At 44.2% G+C, this 21,502-nt stretch overlaps 1 protein-coding gene across 1 annotated transcript in view; it reads left to right on the top strand.

The window, feature by feature from the left end:
* LOC140199935 (arfaptin-2-like) overlaps window positions 1-21,502 on the top strand; it is an 85,711-nt gene that overhangs the window by 52,253 nt on the left and 11,956 nt on the right. The window contains exon 6 of the mRNA XM_072262423.1: window positions 12,705-12,879. Coding sequence (XP_072118524.1) covers window positions 12,705-12,879 — 175 coding nt within the window. The remainder of the gene's footprint in view (window positions 1-12,704; window positions 12,880-21,502) is intronic.

The following is a 21,502-nucleotide window of genomic DNA, read 5'->3' as shown; positions in this document are numbered from 1 at the left end:
CGAGGGTGAAGTGGTGGATGTTGTCTATATGGACTTCAGTAAGGCCTTTGACAAGGTCCCACATGGAAGGTTAATTAGGAAGGTTCAATCGTTAGGTATTAATATTGAAGTAGTAAAATGGATTCAGCAGTGGCTGGATGGGAGACGCCAGAGAGTGGTGGTGGAAAACATTGTCAGATTGGAGGCCGGTGACTAGTGGTGTGCCTCAGGGATCTGTACTGGGTCCAGTGTTACTTGTCATATACATTAATGATCTGGATGATGGGGTGGTAAATTAGATTAGTAAGTATGCGGATGATACTAAGATAGGTGGAGTTGTGGATAATGAAGTAGGTTTTCAAAGCTTGCAGAGAGATTTAGGCCAGTTAGAAGAGCGGGCTGAAAGATGGCAAATGGAGTTTAATGCTGATAAATGTGAGGTGCTACATTTTGGTAGGACTAATGAAAATAGGACATACATGGTAAATGGTAGGGCATTGAAGAATGCAGTAGAACAGAGGGATCTAGGAATAATGGTGCATAGTTCCCTGAAGGTGGAATCCCATGTGGATAGGGTGGTGAAGAAAGCTTTTGGTATTCTGGCCTTTATAAATCAGAGCATTGAATATAGGAGTTGGGATGTAATGTTGAAATTGTACAAGGCATTGGTGAGACCAAATTTGGAGTATTGTGTACAGTTTTGGTCACCAAATTATAGGAAAGATGTCAACAAAATAGAGAGAGTACAGAAAAGATTTACTAGAATGTTACCTGGGTTTCATCACCTAAGTTACAGAGAAAGGTTGAACAAGTTGGGTCTTTATTCTTTGGAACGTAGAAAGTTGAGGGGGGACTTGATAGAGGTATTTAAAATTATGAGGGGGATAGATAGAATTGACGTGGTTAGGCTTTTTCCATTGAGAGTGGGGGAGATTCAAACAAGAGGACATGAGTTGAGAGTTAAAGGGCAAAAGTTTAGGGGTAACATGAGGGGGAACTTCTTTACTCAGAGAGTGGTGGCTGTGTGGAACGAGCTTTCAGCAGAAGTGGTTGAGGCAGGTTAGATGTTGCCATTTGAAGTTAAAGCCATATGGACAGGAAAGGAATGGAGGGTTACGGGCTGAGTACAGGTCAGTGGGACTAGGTGAGATTAAGAGTTCGGCACGGACTAGAAGGGCCTAGATGGCCTGTTTCCGTGCTGTAATTGTTATATGGTTATATGGTGTGCTGGGCTTTAAATGTTTAAAAAAGGACAGGAAGGGGGCAATAACTCTACTGGGTCTTTTTTATAGACCTCCCCGCCCCCAATAGTAACAGACACATGGAGGAGCAGATACGGAGGCAGATTCTGGAACAGTGCAATAAGAAGAGGGTTGTTGTGATGGATGAATTTAACTTTCCTAATATTGACTGGCATCTCCTTAGAGCAAGGCATTGAGATGGGGTGGAGTTTGTTAGCTGTGTTTAGGAAGGTTTTCTAATGCAATATGTAGATAAGCCAACTAGAGGAGAGGCTGTACTTGATCTGGTATTGGGAAATGAACCTGGTCAGGTGTTAGATCTCTCTGTGGGAGAGTATTTTGGAGGTAGTGATCACAACTCTATCTCCTTTATCATAGTGCTGGAGAGGGATAGGAGCAGGCATTTTTGGAAAATATTTACAGTAATTGGGGTGGGGGGAAATATGATGCTATTAGGCAGCATAAATTGGGAGCAGATGTTCTCAGGGAAATGCATGGCAGAAATGTGGCAAATGTTCAGGGAATATTTGCATGGCGTTCTGCATAGGTATGTTCCATTGAGACAGGGAAAGGATGGTAGGGTAAAAGAACCATGGTGTATAAAGGATGTAGAAAATCCAGTTAAGAAAAGAAAAGCTTATGAAAGTTTCAAGAAACTAGGTACAGTTAGAGCTGTAGAAAATTACAAGGGTGCCAGGAAGGAGCTCAAGAATGAAATTAGGAGAGCTAGAATGGGCCATGAGAAGGCTTTAGAAAGCAGGATTAAGGAAAAACCCAAGGCATTCTACATGTATGTGAAGAGCAAGGGAATGAGCCGTGTGAGAATTGGACCAATCAGGTGTGATAGTGGAAACGTGCATGGAACTGGAGGAGGTAGCAGAGGTACTTAATGAATACTTTGCTTCAGTATTCACCAGGGAAAAAGACCTTGGCAATTGTGGGGATGACTTACAGCAGACTGAAAGGTCTGAGCATATAGGAATAAAGAAAGAAGATGTGCTGGAACTGTTGAAAGATATTAAGACCATAAGACATAGGAGCAGAATTAGGCCATCTGGCCCACTGAGTCTGCTGCGCCATTCAATCATGACTGACCTTTTTTTTAAAATCTCCTCCTCAACCCCAATTCCTGACCTTCTCCCCATAACCTTTGATGCCATATCCAATCAAGAACCTATCAACCTCTGCCTTAAATACACCCAACGACCTGGCCTCCACAGCTGTATGTGGCAACATATTCCACAAATTCACCAACCCTTGGCTGAGAAATTTCTCTGCATCTCTGTTTTGAAAAGGCGCCTTTCTATCCTGATGCTGTGCCCTCTTGTCCTAGACTCCCCCACCATGGGAAGCATGCTTTCCACATCTACTCTGTTTAGTCCTTTCAACATTCGAAAGATTTCAATGAGATCCCCCCCCTCCATCCTTCTGAATTCCAGCGAGTACAGACCCAGAGCCATCAAACATTCCTCGTATGATAACCCTTTCATTCCCGGACTCTCCAATGCCAGCACATCTTTTCTAAGATAAGGGGCCCAAAACTGTTCACAATATTCAAGGTGAGACCTCACCAGTGCCTTATAAAGCCTCAGCATCATATCCTTGCTCTTGTAATCTAGACCTCTTGAAATGAATGCTAACATGGCACTTATCTCCCTCACCACAGGCTCAACCCATGAGTTAACCTTCAGGGTGTTCTGCACAAGGACTCTCAAGTCCCTCTGCATCTCAGATTCCTGGATTTTCTGCCTGTTTAGAAAATAGTCTCCATGTTTATTTCTACTACCAAAGTGCATGACCATACATTTTCCAACATTATATTTCATTTGCTGCTTTCTTGCCCATTCTCCCAATCTTTCTAAGTCCTTCTGCATCCTACGTGTTTCCTCAACATTCGCTGCCGCTCCTCCAATCTTCGTATCATCTGCAAACTTAGTGACAAAGCCATCTATTCCATCATCTAAATCATTTATATACAGCATAAAAAGAAGCGGTCCCAACATCAACCCCTGCAGAACACCACTAGTCACTAGCAGCCAACCAAAAAAGGATCCTTTTATTCCCAATCGCTGCTTCCTAACAATCAGCAAATGCTCTAACCATGTTAGTAACTTTCCTGTAATACCATGGGCTCTTAACTTGGTAAGCAGCCTCATGTGTGGCACCTTGTTTCCCTTCTAATGATATTTTTAGTTGATCTTTGTAGGTTTTTAAAAACTCCCCAATCCTCTACCTTCCCACTAATTTTTGCTTTGCTGTATGCCCTTTCTTTTGCTTTTACAATAGCTTTGACTTCCCTTGTCAGCCACGTTTGTACTATTTTACCATTTGAGTATTTCTTCATTTTTGGAATACACATATCCTGCACCTTCCTCATTTTCCCCAGAAACACACACCATTGCTGCTCTGCTGACGTCCCTGCCAGCAGCTCCTTCCAATTTACTTTGGCCAATTCCTCTCTCAAACCACTGTAATTTACCTTACTACACTGAAATACTGCTACATCAGACTTTACTTTCTCCCTATCAAATTTCAAGTTGAACTCAATCATATTGTGATCACTGATTCCTAATATTTCTTTTACCTTAAGCTCCTTAATCGCCTCCAGTTCATTACATAACACCCAATCCAGTATAGCTGATCCCCTAGTAGGCTCAACGACAAACTGTTCTAAAAAGCTAACTCTTAGAATTCAACAAACTCTCTCTTGAGATCCATTACCAACCTGATATCCCCAGTTGAATTGCATGTTAAAATTTCCCATGACTACCATAACATTGCACTTTTGACTTGCCTTTTCTATTTCCTGTTGTAATTTGTGGTCCACCTCCCAGCCACTGTTGGGAGGCCTGTATATAACTGCCATCAGGGTCCTTTTATCCTTGCAGTTTCTTAACTCAACCCACAAGGATTCAACATCATCTGATCTATGTCACATCTTTCTACTGATTTGATGCCATTCTTTACCAGTAGAGCGACACCAGCCCCTCTGCCTACCTTCTTATCCCTGCGATATAATGTGTAACCTTGGACATTCAGTTCCCAACTACAACCATCTTTCAGCCATGATTCAGTTATGGCCACAACATCATACCTGGCAATCTGTAATATTGCAACAAGATCATTCACCTTATTTCTTATACTACACGCATTTAGATACAACACCTTGAGTACTGTATTTGCTAACCTTTCTGATTCTGCATCCCTAATGATTTGATACTCAGCCTGTTGGCTGCAACTAAGTCCCATCATCTGCCTGCCCTTCCTAACAGTCTGACTGCACGCTATCTTTACCTTTTTACCATCCGTCCTACCTGAGTCCCTTCACTCCGGTTCCCACTCCCTGCCAAGTTAGTTTAAACCCTCCCCAACAGCTCTAACAAACCTGCCCGCAGGAATATTGGTCCTGCTTGGGTTCAGATGCAACCCGTCACTTTTGAACAGGTCATACCTCCCCCAGAAGAGATCCCAATGATCCAAGAACCTGAAGCCCTGCCCCCTGCACCAGCTTCTCAGCCACATTTTATCTGCCAAATTATCCTGTTTCTACCCTCACTGGCACGTGGCACAGGCAGCAATCCAGAAATTACTACCCTGGAGGTCCTGCTGCTCAGCTTTCTACTTAGCTCTCTGAATTCTCTTTTTAGGACCTGATTGCTTTTCCTTCCTATGTCATTGGTACCGATATGTAGCAAGACATCTAGCTGCTCTCTCTCCCTCTCGAAAATGTTATGGACATGATATGAGACGTCCCTGACCCTGGAACCTGGGAGGCAACTTACCATCCGGGTGTCCCGTTCACACCCACAGAATCTCCTGTCTGTTCCCCTCACTACTGAGTCCCCTGTCACTACTGCTCCCTTCTCTCTCTTTCCCCTCTGCACCACAGACCCATGGTCAGTGCCTGTAACCCAGTTGCTGTGACATTTTCCTGGGAGGTCATCCCCCACAAAATATCCAAACGGTATCTTTGTTTTTGAGGGGAATAGCCACAGGGGTGCTCTGCTCTAACTGCCTATTTTCATTTCTCCTGACTTGCGTCCTGCAACTTCGGGGTGACGACCTCCCTGTAACTTTGATCAGTTATTTCATTGCTCTCCCATACAAGCCGGGGGTCATCCAGGTGCTGCTCCAGATCCCTAACACGGTCTTCAAGGAGCTGCAGCTGCATGCAGCACGCAGATGTAGTTCCCCGGGAGACTGTGGGTCTCCCAGTTCTCCAACACAAAGAGCACACCACAGCCATTTAAATATTACAGTAAGAGGGGGGAAAAAAAAACCAAAAAGGAAACCTTAACAGACTCTTTGCACAGAGCTGATGCCTCTTTCTAGCCGAAGCCTGTCACTTTTGCTCTCGTCACTGGCCTACTCCCGACAATGGCCACTCCGCTAATCCCTCCTGTACTTTTATTTAGTTCGTAGAGCTCTGTTGATGCCGCTGATAGGCTACATACAATGGACAAATGCTCTCAATGCTCCCTTTTTAAATAACCGTTGCCAGCCTGCAAGAAATCCCTCTTGGTAGAGCTCTGTTGACGCCACTGATAGGCCGCGTACAGTGGGCAAATGCTCTCGAAGCTCTCTTTTTAAGTAACTGCCGCTGACCGAGAAATCTCTATTGGTAGTCCGATAAGTCACCGGCATCGGACGAGATATACTCCAGGCTACTGTGGGAGGCGAGGGAGGAGATTGCTGAGGCTCTGGCGATCTTTGCATCATCAGTGGGGGCGGGAGAAATACCAGAGGATTGGAGAGTTGCAAACCTTGTTCCCTTTTTCAAGAAAGAGAGTAGAGATAACTTGGGAAATTATAGACTAATGAGTCTTTCTTCATTGGTGGGCAAGTTGTTGAAGATCCTGAGAGGCAGGATTTATGAGCATTTGGAGAGATATAATCTGATTAGTATATTCATCATGGCTTTGTCATCGGCAGGTCGTGCCTTATGAACCCGATTGAATTTTTTGAAGATGTAACAGAACACATTGATGAAGGTAGAGCAGTGGATGTAGTGTCTGTGGATTTCAGTAAGGCATTTGATAAGGTTCCCCATGCAAGGCTCATTCAGAAAGTAATGAGGCATGGGATCCAAGGAGACATTGCTTTGTGGATCCAGAATAGACTTACCCACAGAAGACAAAGGGTGGTTGTAGATGGTTCGTATACTACATGGAGGTTGGTGACCGGTGGTGTTCCTCAGGGATCTGTTCTGGGACCCCTTGTCTTTGTGATTTTTATAAATGACCTGGATGAGGAAGTAGAAGGGTGGGTTAGTGTGCTGATGACGGAAAGGTTGGGAGTGCTGTGGATAGTCTGGAGGGTTGTCAGGGATTACAGTGTGACATTGATGGGATGGGCTGAGAAGTGGCAGATCAAGTTCAATTCAGATAAGTATGGAATGGTTTATTTCGGTAGGTCAAATTTAAAGACACAATATATTAATGGCAAGACTCTTGGCAGTGTGGTGGATCAGCAAGATCTTGGGGTCCACCTCAATAGGAGACTCAAAGCTGCTGCACAGGTTGACAGTGTTGTTAAGAAGGTGTTTGATGTGTTGGCCTTCAGCAACAATGGAATTGAGTTCAAGGTCCTTGAGGTAATGTTACAGCTATATAAGACCTTGGTTAGATCCTACTTGGAGTACTATGTTTATTTCTGGTCACCTCACTACAGGGGGAATGTGGATACTATGGAAAGAGTGCAGAGGAGATTTACAAGAATGTTGCCTGGATTGGAGAGCATGCCTTATGAGAATAGGTTGAGTGCACTCGACCTTTTCTCTTTGGAGCGACGGAGGATGTGAGGTGACCTGATAGAGGTGTATAAGATGATGGGAGGCATTGATTGTGTGGATAGTCAGAGGCTTTTTCGCAGGGCTGAAATGGCTAACACGAAGCGGCATAGTTTTAAGGTGCTTGTTAGTAGGTACAAGGGGGACGTGAGAGATTAAGTTTTTCGCACAGTGTGGTGGGTGCACAGAATGCATTGCCATCAAAGTGGTAAAGGTGGATACCTCCCTCCCCCTCCAACTTTCAAATCCCTTACTCACTCTTCCTTCAGTTAGTCCTGACGAAGGGTCTCGGCCTGAAATGTCGACTGCACCTCTTCCTAGAGATGCTGCCTGGCCTGCTGCATTCACCAGCAACTTTTATGTGTGTTGCTTGAATTTCCAGCATCTGCAGAATTCCTGTTGTTTGAGGTGGATACAATAGAGTCTTTTTTTTCGATAGGTACATGGAACTTAGAAAAATAGAGGGCAATGCGGTAGGGAAATTCTTGGCAGTTTCTAGAGTAGGTTACTTAGTTGCACAATATTGTGGGCCAAAGGGCCTGTAATGTGCTGTAGATTTCTATGTTTCTGTGTTCTATGTTTTGTGTGACGGTTGGTACTTCATTCCCACATTGATTTTTCTGTAACTATCTTTATCTAGAATGTTCACACAGTCATGTCCAGATCTGGTGAGTTGAAACATCGTTGCTTGATCATTCTTCGTATCTAGTACTGCTCCTACTTTCTTTAAGGAAGATTTACTCAAGAGTAATGGAATGTTCACTGGTACCACCTTTGTTCCAATGTAACATTTTGTCTGCCCTATTTTTGCGGGAATTTTCATTTTTTTGTGGAACATACAATATTTCCATCTCCAAATTTGAATGCTTTGTACTAGGTTTATCTGTGTTCACCATTTTCTGCACTTCATTCTGGTTTCATTCACTTACATAGCTTTGAAGCCATTTTTCTCCACACATTGTGCATATGCACAGCATATCAGTAACAGCAGATCCTAGAGATTCTATTAAAAAAATCTCTGCCTCAGATATCTCTTAATTTGTAAGTGCTTCCTTTTCAGACAGTGTGATATGGGACTTTTCTACATCTTCAGATTCTTCAATTAGCCTAACTTGTTTGGTTTTGTGCAGACAATTTTTTTTCCCCAGTGGTAAATACTTTGACATACCACACATTTTGATCTTCTACTCTACTTGTGTATTAGATTTGTGCCAGGTACCATTACCCTTGTCTGATCCCTCTGGGATCTGTGCTTGCTATATTCTTGTCTCTGCTGAGTGAAGTGTGCTGTTTCCTGACTCAGACTAATTCTGACTGTTGTCTTCGCGGCTTTTTCTCCAAAAATTCTCTTCACTGCTGATTTCATAGATGCAAATGCTACAGATTATTACGTTCTGTTCAGCAGTTAACGCTAGCTGTTTGTCCTTTGTGTCTAGACACGCAGTATACAACAATTTAAAAGTTGATACAGCGTCAGGAAGTATTTATGCATGAGACTGTACTTTAGTTCAAAATCAATAATACAATCAGCCATAGTTTTTAGAATTGTCTCTATAAATTATGTCAAAGTCTGAACATGCCTCATAAATTTGATTCTTTTCTTTCTTAAAAAAAGTGGTGTATTTATTAGCATATTCGTACAGTCATCTGTGTTCAAGTCTACCAGCGATATTCCCATTGCGTCTCTCTTGCTCTTCCCAAAAGCAACAATGCAACAGTCAAGGCTTGCTTTGTCTTCTCCAGTTCCGTAAATCGAGTCCGTATTCCAATTTCACAAGGCTTGCTGTCATCAAATGCTGGCAGGGTCCTATAATTGGAAACCATCCTCTTCTTTCACTGTTGACGTCCAAACCACAAGGACACATTTTTCTTTTATTTAAACAACTTTACTTTGGATGTCACTCTGCAATATCTGTGGATTTTCCCTTGTTTGTCCTTGTTCCACCCTGTTTGTTACTTCCTCAAAGAACTCTAACAGATTTGTTAGGCAAGATTTCCCTTCACAGAAACCATGCTGACTTTGACTTATTTTATCATTAGTCTCCAAGTACTCCAAAACTTCACCATTAATAATAGACTCCAACACTTTCCCAACCACTGAGGTTAGGCTAACTGGCCTATAATTTCCTTTCTTTTGCCTTCTTCCCTTCTTAAAGAGAAGAGTGACATTTGCAATTTTCCAGTCCTCTGGGACCATGCCAGAAAGAAGTGATTCTTGAAAGATCATAACCAATGCATCTGCTATCTCTTTTACATCCTCTTTCAGAACCCTGGGATGTAGTCCATCCAGTCAGGTGACTTATCCACCTTAAGACCTTTCAGTTTGCCTAGCACTTTTTCCTTTGTAATAGCAATGGCATTCACTCCTGCTTCCTGACATTCACGGACACCTGGCACACTGCTAGTGTCTTCCACAGTGTAGACCAATGCAAAGTACTTATTAAGTTCACACACCATCTCTTTGTCCCCCATTACTTCCTCATCACCAGCATCATTTTCCAGTGGTCCAGTATCAACTCTCACTTCCCTTTTACTCTTTATATAACTGAAAAGTCTTTGGTATCCTGCTTTATATTGTTAGCTAGTTTGCCCTCATATTTCATCTTTTCCCTTCTTTTGGCTTTTTTTAGTTGCCTTTTGCTAGATTTAAAAAATGTTCCAGTCATCCAACTTCCCACTCACTTTTGCTACCTGATGTGCCCTTTCCTTGGCTTTTATGCAGTCCTTAACTTTCCTTGTCAGCCATAGTTGCTTACACTTGCCATCTCAGAGCAACAGCTTCTGTGGGACATATCTATCCTGCGCCTTGTGGACTATTCCCAGAAACTTCAGCCACCTCTGCTCTGCCGTCAACCTTGCCAGTATCCTTCTCCAATCCATCTGGGCAAGTTACTCTCTCATGCCTCTGTAATTCCCTTTATTCCATTATGATACATGCGACTTGCGCTCCTCCTAGTTCAAATTACAGTATGAATTCTATCATATTCTGATCACTGTGTCCTAAGGGTTCCTTTACCTTAAGCTCCCTGATAAAATCTGGATTATTACACAACACCCAATCTAAGATGGCCTCTTCCCTGAGTCGGCTCAAGCACAAGCTGCTCTAAAAAGCCATCTCATAGGCATTCTAAAAATTTATTCTTGCAATCTGACACCACTGATTTTCCCAATCCCCTTGTGTATTGAAGTCCCCCATTGCAATTGTGACATTACCCTTATTATATGCCCTTTCCAGTTCCCTTTGCAATCTCAACCCCACATCTTGGCTACTATTTGAAAGCTTATATATGATTCCCTTAACAGTCAGGCCAGATTTTCCCTTGAGGAAACTATGCTGACTACTGCCTATTTTTGTCATGTATCTCCAAGTACCCAGAAATCACATCCTTAACAATCGACTCCAACATCTTCCCAACCACTGAGGTCAGACTAAGTGGCCTATAATTTTCTCCTTTCTGCCTCTGTCCCTTCTTGAGGAGTGGAGTGACATTTGTATTGTTCCAATCCTCTGGAACAATGCCAGACTCAATTGATTTTTGAAAGATAATTACTACCCTCTCCACAATCTCTTCAGCTACCTCTTTCCATCTTGTCCAGATGACTTATCTACCTTCAGTCCTTTCAGTTTCCCAAGAACCTTCTCCCAAGTAGTGGTAATTTCACACACTTCTCCCCTCTGACACCCTAGAACTTCTGGCCCAGTTCTACAGTGAAGACTAATGGAAAATACATTAAGTTTATCCGTCAATTCCTTGTACCCCATTACTACCTCTCCAGCATCATTTTCCAGTGATCTTATATGCACTCACGCTTCTCTTTCACACTTTATCTATCTGAAGAAACGTTTGGTATCCTCTTTAATATCATTGGCCAGCTTACTATCATATTCCATCTTTACCTTCTGAGTGACTTTTTAGTTGCCTTCTATTGGATTTTAAAAGCTTCCCAATAATCTAACTTCCCACTAATTTTAGCATTATTATATGCTCTCTCTTTGGCTTTTATGTTGGCTTTGACTTCTGTTGTTAGACAGAGTTGTGTCATCTTGCCTTTAGAATACTTCTTCCTCTTTGGAATGTATATATCCTGTGCCTTCTGAATTGCTTCCTGAAATTCCAGTCATTGCTGCTCTGCCATCATCCCTGCCAGTGTCTTTTCCAATCAATTCTAGCCAGCTCCCCTCTCATGCCTCCAATTCCCTTTACTCCACTAATACTGATACATCTGACTTTAGTTTCTCTTTCTCAAATTTCAGGGTGAATTCTATCATATTATGATCACTGCCTCCCAAGGGTTCCTTTACCTTAAGTCCCTCTAATAAATTCCGGTCTATTGCACAACACCCCTGACTATTCTAACTTTGCCCTTTTAGCATACATTTTCTATCTCATATTGTAATTTGTAGACCACATCCTTCCTACACTTTGGGGGTCTGTATATAACTCCCATTAGGTTCTTTTTACCTTCGCGGTTCCTTAGCTCTACCCACAATGATTCAACACCTTCTGACCCTATGTCATCTTTTCCTTATGATTTGATTTCACTTTTTTACCGACAGAGCCACGCCACCCCCTCTGCCTTCCTGTCTGTTCTTTGATACAATGTGTATCCTTGGATGTTCAGCTCCCAGCTATAATCTTCTTATAGCCTCAATTCAGTGATGCCACAACGTCATACATGCTGATCATACGTGCTAATCCATAACTGTGCTGCAAGTTCATCTACCTCATTCCGTATACTGCGCACATTCAAATACAACACCTTCAATCCTGTATTCACCCTTTTCAAATTTGTCTGCCGTTTACATTGCAACTCATCCTATTGGCTGAAATTTTGTCCTCTCATTAGCCTCTCCTTGCTAGCTGTTTCATTACACACTGCCTCTGTTTGTAAATCAACTACCTCATACTCAGCAATAACACTCCGGTTCCCATTCCCCTGCCAAATCATTTTTAACCCTCCGTAACAATGCTTGCAAACTTGACCACAAGGATATTTGTCCCCCTCGCGTTCAGGTATAAATACTCCTTTTGTGCAGGTCATACCTTCCCTAGAAGAGATCCTAATGATCTGTAAATCTGAACCCCTGCCCCTTGCACCAGTTCCTCAGCCACGCAGTCACCTGCCATATCTTTCTATTCTTTTCCTCACTGGTGTGTGTCAACAGTAACTAAAGTTGATTCGAAGTCAGTCAACCAAGTGGTGCCGGTAAATGGGATTAATATAGACGGGGGAATTGGTACAGATGGGGATTTGAGGGCTGGCATGGCCATATTGGGCCGATCGGCTTGTTGCCGTGCTTGTTCCCAGTTGGTTGGACCATGAAAACCAAAGCAGCTTTAGGAGGGAAATAAAGGACGGGGCATATCAAAAGATTACTACTCTAGCGTGAGGGTGTTGACAGACCTTTACTCTGTATCTGACCCCGGGAGTGTGTGATGGGATGGTGTGGAGGGAGATTCACTCTGTGTCTGACCCCAGGAGTGTGTGATGGGACGGTGTGGAGGGAGCTTCACTGTGTGTCTGACCCCGGGCTGTGTGTGATGGAACAGTGTGGAGAGAGCTTCACTCTGTCTGACCCCAGGAGTGTGTGACGAGACAGTGTGGAGGGAGCTTCACTTTGTGTCTGACCCAGGGTGTGTGTGATGGGACAGTGCAGAGGGAGCTCGGTGTCTGACCTGTTGTTTTGGTGACAGGCTGGAATATGATGCTTACCGCACAGACCTGGAGGAGCTGAACCTGGGTCCTCGGGACCCCATCACACTACCAAAGATTGACCTGGCGCAGCAGCTGTACACGGTGCACAAGGAGAAGTATGAACGGTTACGCAGTGACGTCACTATCAAGCTGAAATTCCTGGAGGAAAACAAGGTGCCGAGTGGCTGTAGTGGGTGCAGGCTCTTTTAGCCTGACATGTGGGATGAGTGGAAATAATCTGGGTCAGAACGTGGATGGGTGGGTTAGTATGGTTTCAGAAGATACAAGGATTTGTGGTGGTGTTGTAGATTGCGTAGAAATTTGGCAAAGAATACAGTGGGATATACAGTAGATCAATTGCAGATGGGGAAATGACAGATGGAGTTTTACCCAGTGAAATCTGACATGTTGGTAAGTCAAATGTGAAGAGACAATACACTGTCGAGGGCAAGATCCTTAACTGTTGATGAGCAGAGGGACCTTAGGGTCCAAGTTCATGCCTCCCGGAAAGTGGCTGCACAGGTGGTTAAGAAGGCATGTGGCAGGCTTCATTAGTCAAGGCATTGAGTTCAAAAGTTGGGAAGTTAGGCTGCAGCTTTATAAAACTCTAGTTAGATTGCATCTGGAGTAGTACACAGTTCTGGCTACCCCATTACCGGAAGGATGTTGAGGCTTCAAAGAGGGTGTAGAAGATCTACCAGGATGTCTTCTGGATTAGAGAGCATGTGCTAAATATTGAGCGCCTGAGGTCTGTACATCACTGCACAGGCAGGTAAGATCAGTAAGTCTCCCTGTGGGCACGGATGACAATAAGACCAAAAACATAGCAGAATTAGGCCATTCAGCCATCCAGTCTGTTCCACCATTCCATCATGGCTGATCCCATACACCTGCCTTCTTGCCATGTCCTTTGATGCCCTGACCAGTCAGGAAGTGATCAACTTCTGCCTTAAATATACCCAAGGACTTGGCCTCCACCGCAGTCTGAGGCACAGCATTCCACAGATTCACTGCTCTCTGGCAAAAAAAAATTCATCCTTACCTCTGTTCTAAAGGGTCGCCCCTCAATTTTCAGGCTGTGCCCTCTGCTTCTGGATACCACCACCATAGGAAACATTCTCTCCACATTGACCCTAATGCATTTTGGTAAAAGGAACAATAGTACGACTATTATCTAAATGGTGAGAAAATTCAAACATCAGAGGTGTAGAGGGACTTAGGAGTCCTCGTGCAAAACTCCCAGCAGATTAATTTACAGGTTGAGTCTATGGTAAAGAAGGCAAATACAATGTTGGAATTTATTTCAAGGGAAATAGAATATAAAAGTAAGGAGATAATGCTGAGCCTTTATAAGACACTAATCAGGCCACACTTGGAGTATTATCAACAGTTTTGGGCCCCTTATCTCAGAAAGGATGTGTTGTCGTTGGAGAGAGTCCAGAGGGGGTTCACAAGGATGATTCCAGGAATGAAGGGGGTTAACATATGACGAGCATTTGGCAGCTCTGGAATTGAGAAGACTGCATGGGGATCTCAATGAAACCTACCAAAAGGACTAGATAAGGTGGATGTGGAGAGGATGTTTCCTATTGTGGAGGGTATCCAGAACCAGAGGGCACAGCCTCAAAATTGAGGGGCAACCTTTTAGAACAGAGGTAAGGAGGATTTTTTTTAGACAGAGAGTAGTGAATCTATGGATGCTCTACCACAGACTGCAGTGGAGGCCAAGTCCGTGGGTATATTTAAGGCGGAAGTTGATCGTTTCCTGATAGGTCAGGGCATCAAAGGATGTTGGTAGAAGGTAGGTGTATAGGGTTGAGTGGGATCCGGGATCAGCCTTGATGGAGTGGTGGAGAAGACTTGATGGGCTGAATGGCCTAATTCTGCTCCTATGTCTTATGGTCTAAGACCTGCTGCGTTCGCATTGCTTCCTCAGCACTACTTACCCCTCCACCTGTCTTCGAATTATCCGCAAGCTTTGCCACAAAGCCATTAATTCCATTATCTAGATCATTGACAAGCAATGTAAAAAGTAGCGGTCCCAATACTGACCCCTGAGGAACACCTCTAGTCACTGGCAGCCAACCAGAAAAGTCCCCTTTTATTCCCATTTGCTGGCTCCTACCTGTCAGCCATTCCTCTATCCATGACAGTATCTTTCCTGTAGCACCATTTTATCTAGTTAAGCAACCTCATGTGGCACCTTATCAAATGTCTTCTGAAAGTCCAAGTCAATGACATCCACTTCCTCTCCATTTTCCACCCTGCTTGTCACTTCCTCAAAGAATTCTAATAGATTTGTCAGGCAAGATTTACCTTCACAGACACCATGCTGCTTTTGACTTGATAAGTTCGTGGCCCAAGGTAGGAGGAGTCAATTTTAGAAAACCTAGCACATTTATTTTTCCTACATTTACACACTTAGTCCGGTGGTCGTGGAGCATACGGATCCCTTCTTTGTAGAAGTCGGCGTCTTGGACCTCCAGAACTGGTCCACAGCAGGGCTGATTGATAAGTTTGTGGCCTAAGGTAGAAGGAGATGAGTTATTAACTTCAAACTTTCTACATTTTCACTCAGAGTTGAACTGCACGTGCATGTAACGAGAGCTGTATAACTCATCTCCTTCTACTTTAGGCCACAAACTTATCAATCACCCCTGTGTGGACCACCTGGAGGTCCAAGAAGCTCTCGTTACATGCACATGCAGTGATGCAGAAAGTTTGAAGTTTATTACTCATCTCTTTCTACCCTAGGCCACAAACTTATCAATCACCCCTGCTGTGGACCACTTCTACAAAGAAGGGAACCATATGAACCACAACCGCTGGACTAAGTGTGTACTAAGGAGGTGACGATGTTGAAGAATAAATGTGCTAGGTTTTCTGAAATCGACTCTTTCTGCCCTAGGCCACGAACTTATCAATCACCCCTTGTATTTTCTCATTAGTCTCCAAGACCCCGAAACCTCATCCTTAATAATAAACCCCAACACTTACCCAGCCACTGAGGTTTGGCAAACTAGACTGTAGTTTTCTTTCTTTTGCCTTCCTCTTTTAAAAGATTGGAGTGACACTTGCAATCTTCTAGTCCTCCAGAACCATGCCAGGATCAAGTGATTCTTGAAAGATCATGACCAATGCATCCGTTCTCTCTTCAGCAACCTCTCTCAGGACTCTGGAATGTAGTCCATCTGGCCCAGGTGACTTATCCACCTTAAGACCTTTGAGTTTGCCGAGCACCTTTCCCTTTGTAATAGCAATGGCACTCACTGCTGCTCTCTGGCACACTGTTGGTGTCAGCCAGAGTGAAGGCAGAGTACTCATTAAGGCATTGGCAGCAGCGCAAGGCAGTGAGTTCTTTCTCCTTGTGTGGGCTTTTTTCTTAAAAACAGTAGCCAGTGTGCAGGCGCGAGAAGCATTCAAGGCATTGGCAGGTGGAGCACCACCAAACACGGTGAGTTCTTTCTCCTTGCGTGGGCGTTTTTTATTTCATAAACCATAAAAGAGAGTTGGCGTCGAGCGGAGCTGCCATCGTTGAGTGGGTGCCAGAGTCAGAGTGGGAACTTAGAGGCTTTGACTTAGGAGGCTTCGACAAGCTGAGGCTGACACCAAAGAAACAGTCAAGAAGGTTAGGTTTTTCCTTTAGTTATTGCTAATTTGGTCTTGGTTGTCCATAGTACAGTGCAGGCAGGATGGCAGATATGGCAGTGGAATGCTCCTCCTGTAGGATGTGGGAATTCATGGAACCTGATGACTTTACCTGCTGGATTTGGATGAACTAAGGATCATTTGGGAGGCAGAGCAATTGATAGACAAGACCTTTGAGCAGGTGGTTACACCCAGAGTGTGGAATTCAGGGAGTGAACACCAAGAGAGGTAAAGGGAGAAAGAAGTCAATGCAGGGTCCCCCTGTGGCCATTCCCTTCAGCAACAGGTATACCCCTTTGGATACTGCTGAGGGGATGACCTATCTGGGCAAGGCAGCAGCAGCAGCCAGACCAATAGCATTGTGGTCGGCTCTGAGCCTCAGAAAGGTAGGGAGAAGTCTGGTGGAGCCATAGTCATAGGGGACTCTATAGTTAGGGAGACAGGTAGGAGATTCTCCAGCAGCAAAAGAGACGCCAAGATAGTGTGTTGCCTTCTGGATGCCAGGGTTAGGCTGTCTGAGCGTTTATTCTTGAAGGGGAGGGTGAGCAGCCGGAGGTCGTGGTACATGTTCGTACCAGTGACATAGGCTGGAGAAGGTAGAGGCCCTGTGCACAGTAGGTTCAGGGGTTGGGAAGGAGGCTGAAGAGCAGGACCTCCAAGGTGGTAATCTCCGGATTACTCCCAGTGCCATGAGCGGGGAAGGTCAGAACAGGAAGATAGCACAGACGAATGAGTGGCTGAGGAGATGGTGCAGGAGGCAGGGTTTCAAGTTCTTGGATCATTGGAACCTTTTCTGGGGAAGGGGTGACCTGTACAAGTGGGATGGGTTGCACCTGAACTGGAGGGAACCAATATCTTGGGAGGAAGGTTTGCTAAGGCTATTGGGGAGAGTTTAAACTAGATTTGCAGGGGGGTGGGAACTGAAGTGAAGAGGCAGAGGATGGGGCAGTTGGCTCACAAGTAGTGACAGCTTGTAGAGAGTTCGTGAGGAAAGATAGGCAGATGATGGAGCAAAGATAGTTTGAGATGTGTCCATTTTAATGCAAGGAGTAACATAAGCAAGACGGGTGAATTTAGAGCGTGGATCAGTATGTAGAACTATGATATTGTGGCCATTACAGAGATTTGGATGTCTCGGGCAGAAATGGCCGCAGAATGTGCCGGGCTTTAGATGTTTCAGAAAGGACAGGGAGGGAGGCAAAAGAGGTGGGGGAGCAGCATTACTAATCAGGGATAGTATCACTGTTGCAGGAAAGGAGGAAGTCATAGAGGGATTGTCTACTGTGTCAGTGTTGGTGGAAGTCGGAAACAGGAAAGGGGCAATAACTCTACTGGGTGCTTTTTATAGACCCCAATAGTAACAAGGATGTCGAGGAGAAGATAGGGAGGCAGATTCTGGAACGGTGCAGTAATAATAAGGTTGTTGTGATGGGTGATTTTAACTTTCCTAATATGAACTGGTATCTCCTTGGACCAAGGGATTTAGATGGGGTGGAGTTTGTTCGGTGTGTTCAGGAAGATTTCCTGACAGAATATGTAGATAAGCCAACTACAGGAGAGGCTGTACTTGATCTGGTATTGGGAAATGAACCTGATCAGGTGTCAGATCTCTCAGTGGGAGAGCATTTTGGAGATAGTGAGCACCTCTATCTCCTTTACCATAGCGCTGGAGAGGGATAGGAGCAGACAATTTGGGTAGGGGAAAATATGATGCTATTAGACAGGAACTTGGGAACATGAATTGGATTTACTTTATTACTTACATCCTTCATATATATGAGGAGTAAAAATCTTAATGTGAAATTCATAGTAATTTATAATAAATAGTATGTACAACACAACAGTCAATATAAAATAGAAATACAATTGTATTAGCATTAATTAATCAGTCTGATGGTCTGGTGGAAGAAGCTGTCCCGGAGCCTGTTGGTCCTGACTTTTGTGCTGTGGTACCATGTCCCGGATGGTAGCAGCTGGAACAGTTTGTGGTTGGGGTAACTCGGGTCCCCAATGATCCTTAAGGCCCTCTTTACACACCTGTCTTTGTAAATGTCCTGAATAGTGTGAAGTTCACATCTACAGATGCGCTGGGCTGTCCACACCACTCTCTGCAGAGTCCTGCGATTGAGGGAGGTACAGTTCCCATACCAGGCAGTGATGCAGCCAGTCAGGATGCTCTCAATTGTGTCCCTGTAGAAATTTCTTAGGATTTGGGGGCCCATACCAAACTTCTTCAACTATCTGAGGTGAAAGAGGAATTGTTGTGCCTTTTTCATCACACAGCCGGTATGTATAGACCATGTGAGATCCTCTGTGATGTTTATACCGAGGAACTTAAAAACTGTTCACTCTCTCAACCCCAGATCCATTGATATCAATAGGGGTTAGCCTGTCTCCATTCCTCCTGTAATCCACAACCAGCTCCTTTGTTTTTGCGACATTGAGGGAGAGGTTGTTTTCTTGACACCACTGTGTCAGGGTGATGACTTCTTCTTTGTGGGCTGCCTCATTATTATTTGCGCTGAGGCCAATCAGTGTAGTATCATCAAAAAATTTAATCAGCAGATTGGAGCTGTGGGTGGCAACACAGTCATGGGTATACAGAGAGTAAAGGAGGGGGCTTAGGATACAGCCCTGGGGGGCTCCTGTGTTGAGGGACAGACGTGAGGGAGCCCACTCTTACCACATGCTGGTGATCTTTCAAATGACATTAGAAATGGGGATGGTGCTGGAGGATTGGCGTATTGCTCATGTTGTTCCATTGTTTAAAAAGGGTTCTAAGAGTAAACCTAGCAATTATCGGCCTGTGAGTTTGACGTCAGTTGATGGAAAGTATTATTAGAGATGGTATATATAATTATCTGGGTAGAGAGGGTCTGATTAGGAATAGTCAACATGGATTTGTGCGTGGAAGGTCATGTTTGACAAATCTTATTGAATTTTTTGAAGAGGTTACTAGGAAAGTTGACGAGGTTAAAGCAGTTGATGTTGTCTATATGGACTTCAGTAAGGCCTTTGACAAGGTTCCACACGGAAGGTTAGTTAGGAAGGTTCAATCGTTAGGTATTAATATTGAAGTAGTAAAATGGATTCAGCAGTGGCTGGATGGGAGACACCAGAGAGTAGTGGTGGATGACTGTTTGTCAGATTGGAGGCCGGTGACTAGCGGTGTGCCTCAGGAACCTGTACTGGGTCCAATGTTGTTTGTCATATACATTAATGATCTGGATGATGAGGTGGTAAATTGGATTAGTAAGTATGCAGATGATACTAAGGTAGGTGGCGTTGTGGATAATGAAGTAGGTTTTCGAAGCTTGCAGAGCGATTTAGACCAGTTAGAAGAGTGGGCTGAAAGATGGCAGATGGAGTTTAATGCTGAAAAATGTGAGGTGCTACATTTTGGTAGGACTAATCAAAATAGGATATACATGGTAAATGGTAGGGCATTGAAGAATGCAGTAGAACAGAGGGATCTAGGAATAATGGTGCATAGCTCCCTGAAGGTGGAATCTCATGTGGGTAGGGTGGTGAAGAAAGCTTTTGGTTTGTTGGCCTTTATAAATCAGAGCATTGAGTATAGGACACAAACACGAGGAAATGTGCAGATGCTGGAATTCTGATATGTCTATCCACAGCCTCCTCTACAGTCAAGATGAAGCCACACTCAGGTTGGAGGAACAACACTTTGTATTCTGTCTGGGTAGCCTCCAACCTGATGGCATGAACATTGACTTCTCTAACTTCTGTTAATACCCCACCTCCCCTTCGTACCCCATCCGTTATTTGTTTATTATTACCATACATATAATTTTTTTTCTCTCTCTCTTTTTCTCCCTCTGTCCCTCTCACTATACTCCTTGCCTGTCCTCTGGGCTTCCCCCCTCCCCCTTTCTTTCTCATAGTCATAGTCATACTTTATTGATCCGGGGGGAAATTGGTTTTCATTACAGTTGCACCATAAATAATTAAATAGTAATATGTAAATTATGCCAGGAAATAAGTCCAGGACCAGCCTATTGGCTCAGGGTGTCTGACCCTCCAAGGGAGGAGTTGTAAAGTTTGATGGCCACAGGCAGGAATGACTTCCTATGACGCTCTGTGTTGCATCTCGGTGGAATGAGTCTCTGGCTGAATGTACTCCTGTGCCCACCCAATACATTATGTAGTGGATGGGAGATATTGACCAAGATGTCATGCAACTTGGACAGCATCCTCTATTCAGACACCACCGTGAGAGAGTCCAGTTCCATCCCCACAACATCACTGGCCTTATGAATGAGTTTGTTGATTCTGTTGGTGTCTGCCGCCCTCAGCCTGCTGCCCCAGCACACAACAGCAAACATGATCGCACTGGCCACCACAGACTCGTAGAACATCCTCAGCATCGTCCGACAGATGTTAAAGGACCTCAGTCTCTTCAGGAAATAGAGACGGCTCTGACCCTTCTTGTAGACAGCCTCAGTGTTCTTTGACCAGTCCAGTTTATTGTCAATTCGTATCCCCAGGTATTTGTAATCCTCCACCATGTCCACACTGACCCCCTGGATGGAAACAGGGGTCACCGGTACCTCAGCTCTCCTCAGGTCTACCACCAGCTCCTTAGTCTTTTTCACATTAAGCTGCAGATAATTCTGCTCACACCATGTGATAAAGTTTCGAACCGTAGCCCTGTACTCAGCCTCATCTCCCCTGCTGATGCATCCAACTATGGCAGAGTCATCCGAAAACTTCTGAAGATGACAAGACTCCAAATTTGGCCTTACCAATGCCTTGTACACTTTTAACATTACATCCCAACTCCTATACTCAATCAACACACATAAAAATTGCTGGTGAACGCAGCAGGCCAGGCCCTTGGCCTCCCGTCACATGATCCTCTTATATCCCTTTTGTCAATACTTTCCAGCTTCATCCGTCCCCCTCCTGTCTTCTCCTATCATTTTGGATTTCCCCCTCCCCCTCCCACTTTCAAATCTCTTACTATCTCTTCTTTCAGTTCGTCCTGACGAAGGGTCTCGGCCCGAAACGTCAACTGTACCTCTTCCTAGAGATGGTGCCTGGCCTGCTGCATTCACCAGCAATTTTTATGTGTGTTGATTGAGTATAGGAGTTGGGATGTAATGTTAAAAGTGTACAAGGCATTGGTAAG

This window comes from Mobula birostris, chromosome 7 (genome assembly GCF_030028105.1).
Source record: "Mobula birostris isolate sMobBir1 chromosome 7, sMobBir1.hap1, whole genome shotgun sequence".
Classification (NCBI taxonomy): Eukaryota; Metazoa; Chordata; class Chondrichthyes; order Myliobatiformes; family Myliobatidae; genus Mobula; species Mobula birostris.
Note: the sequence above shows the minus strand (reverse complement) of the source record. Positions and strands in the feature narration are given on the sequence as shown.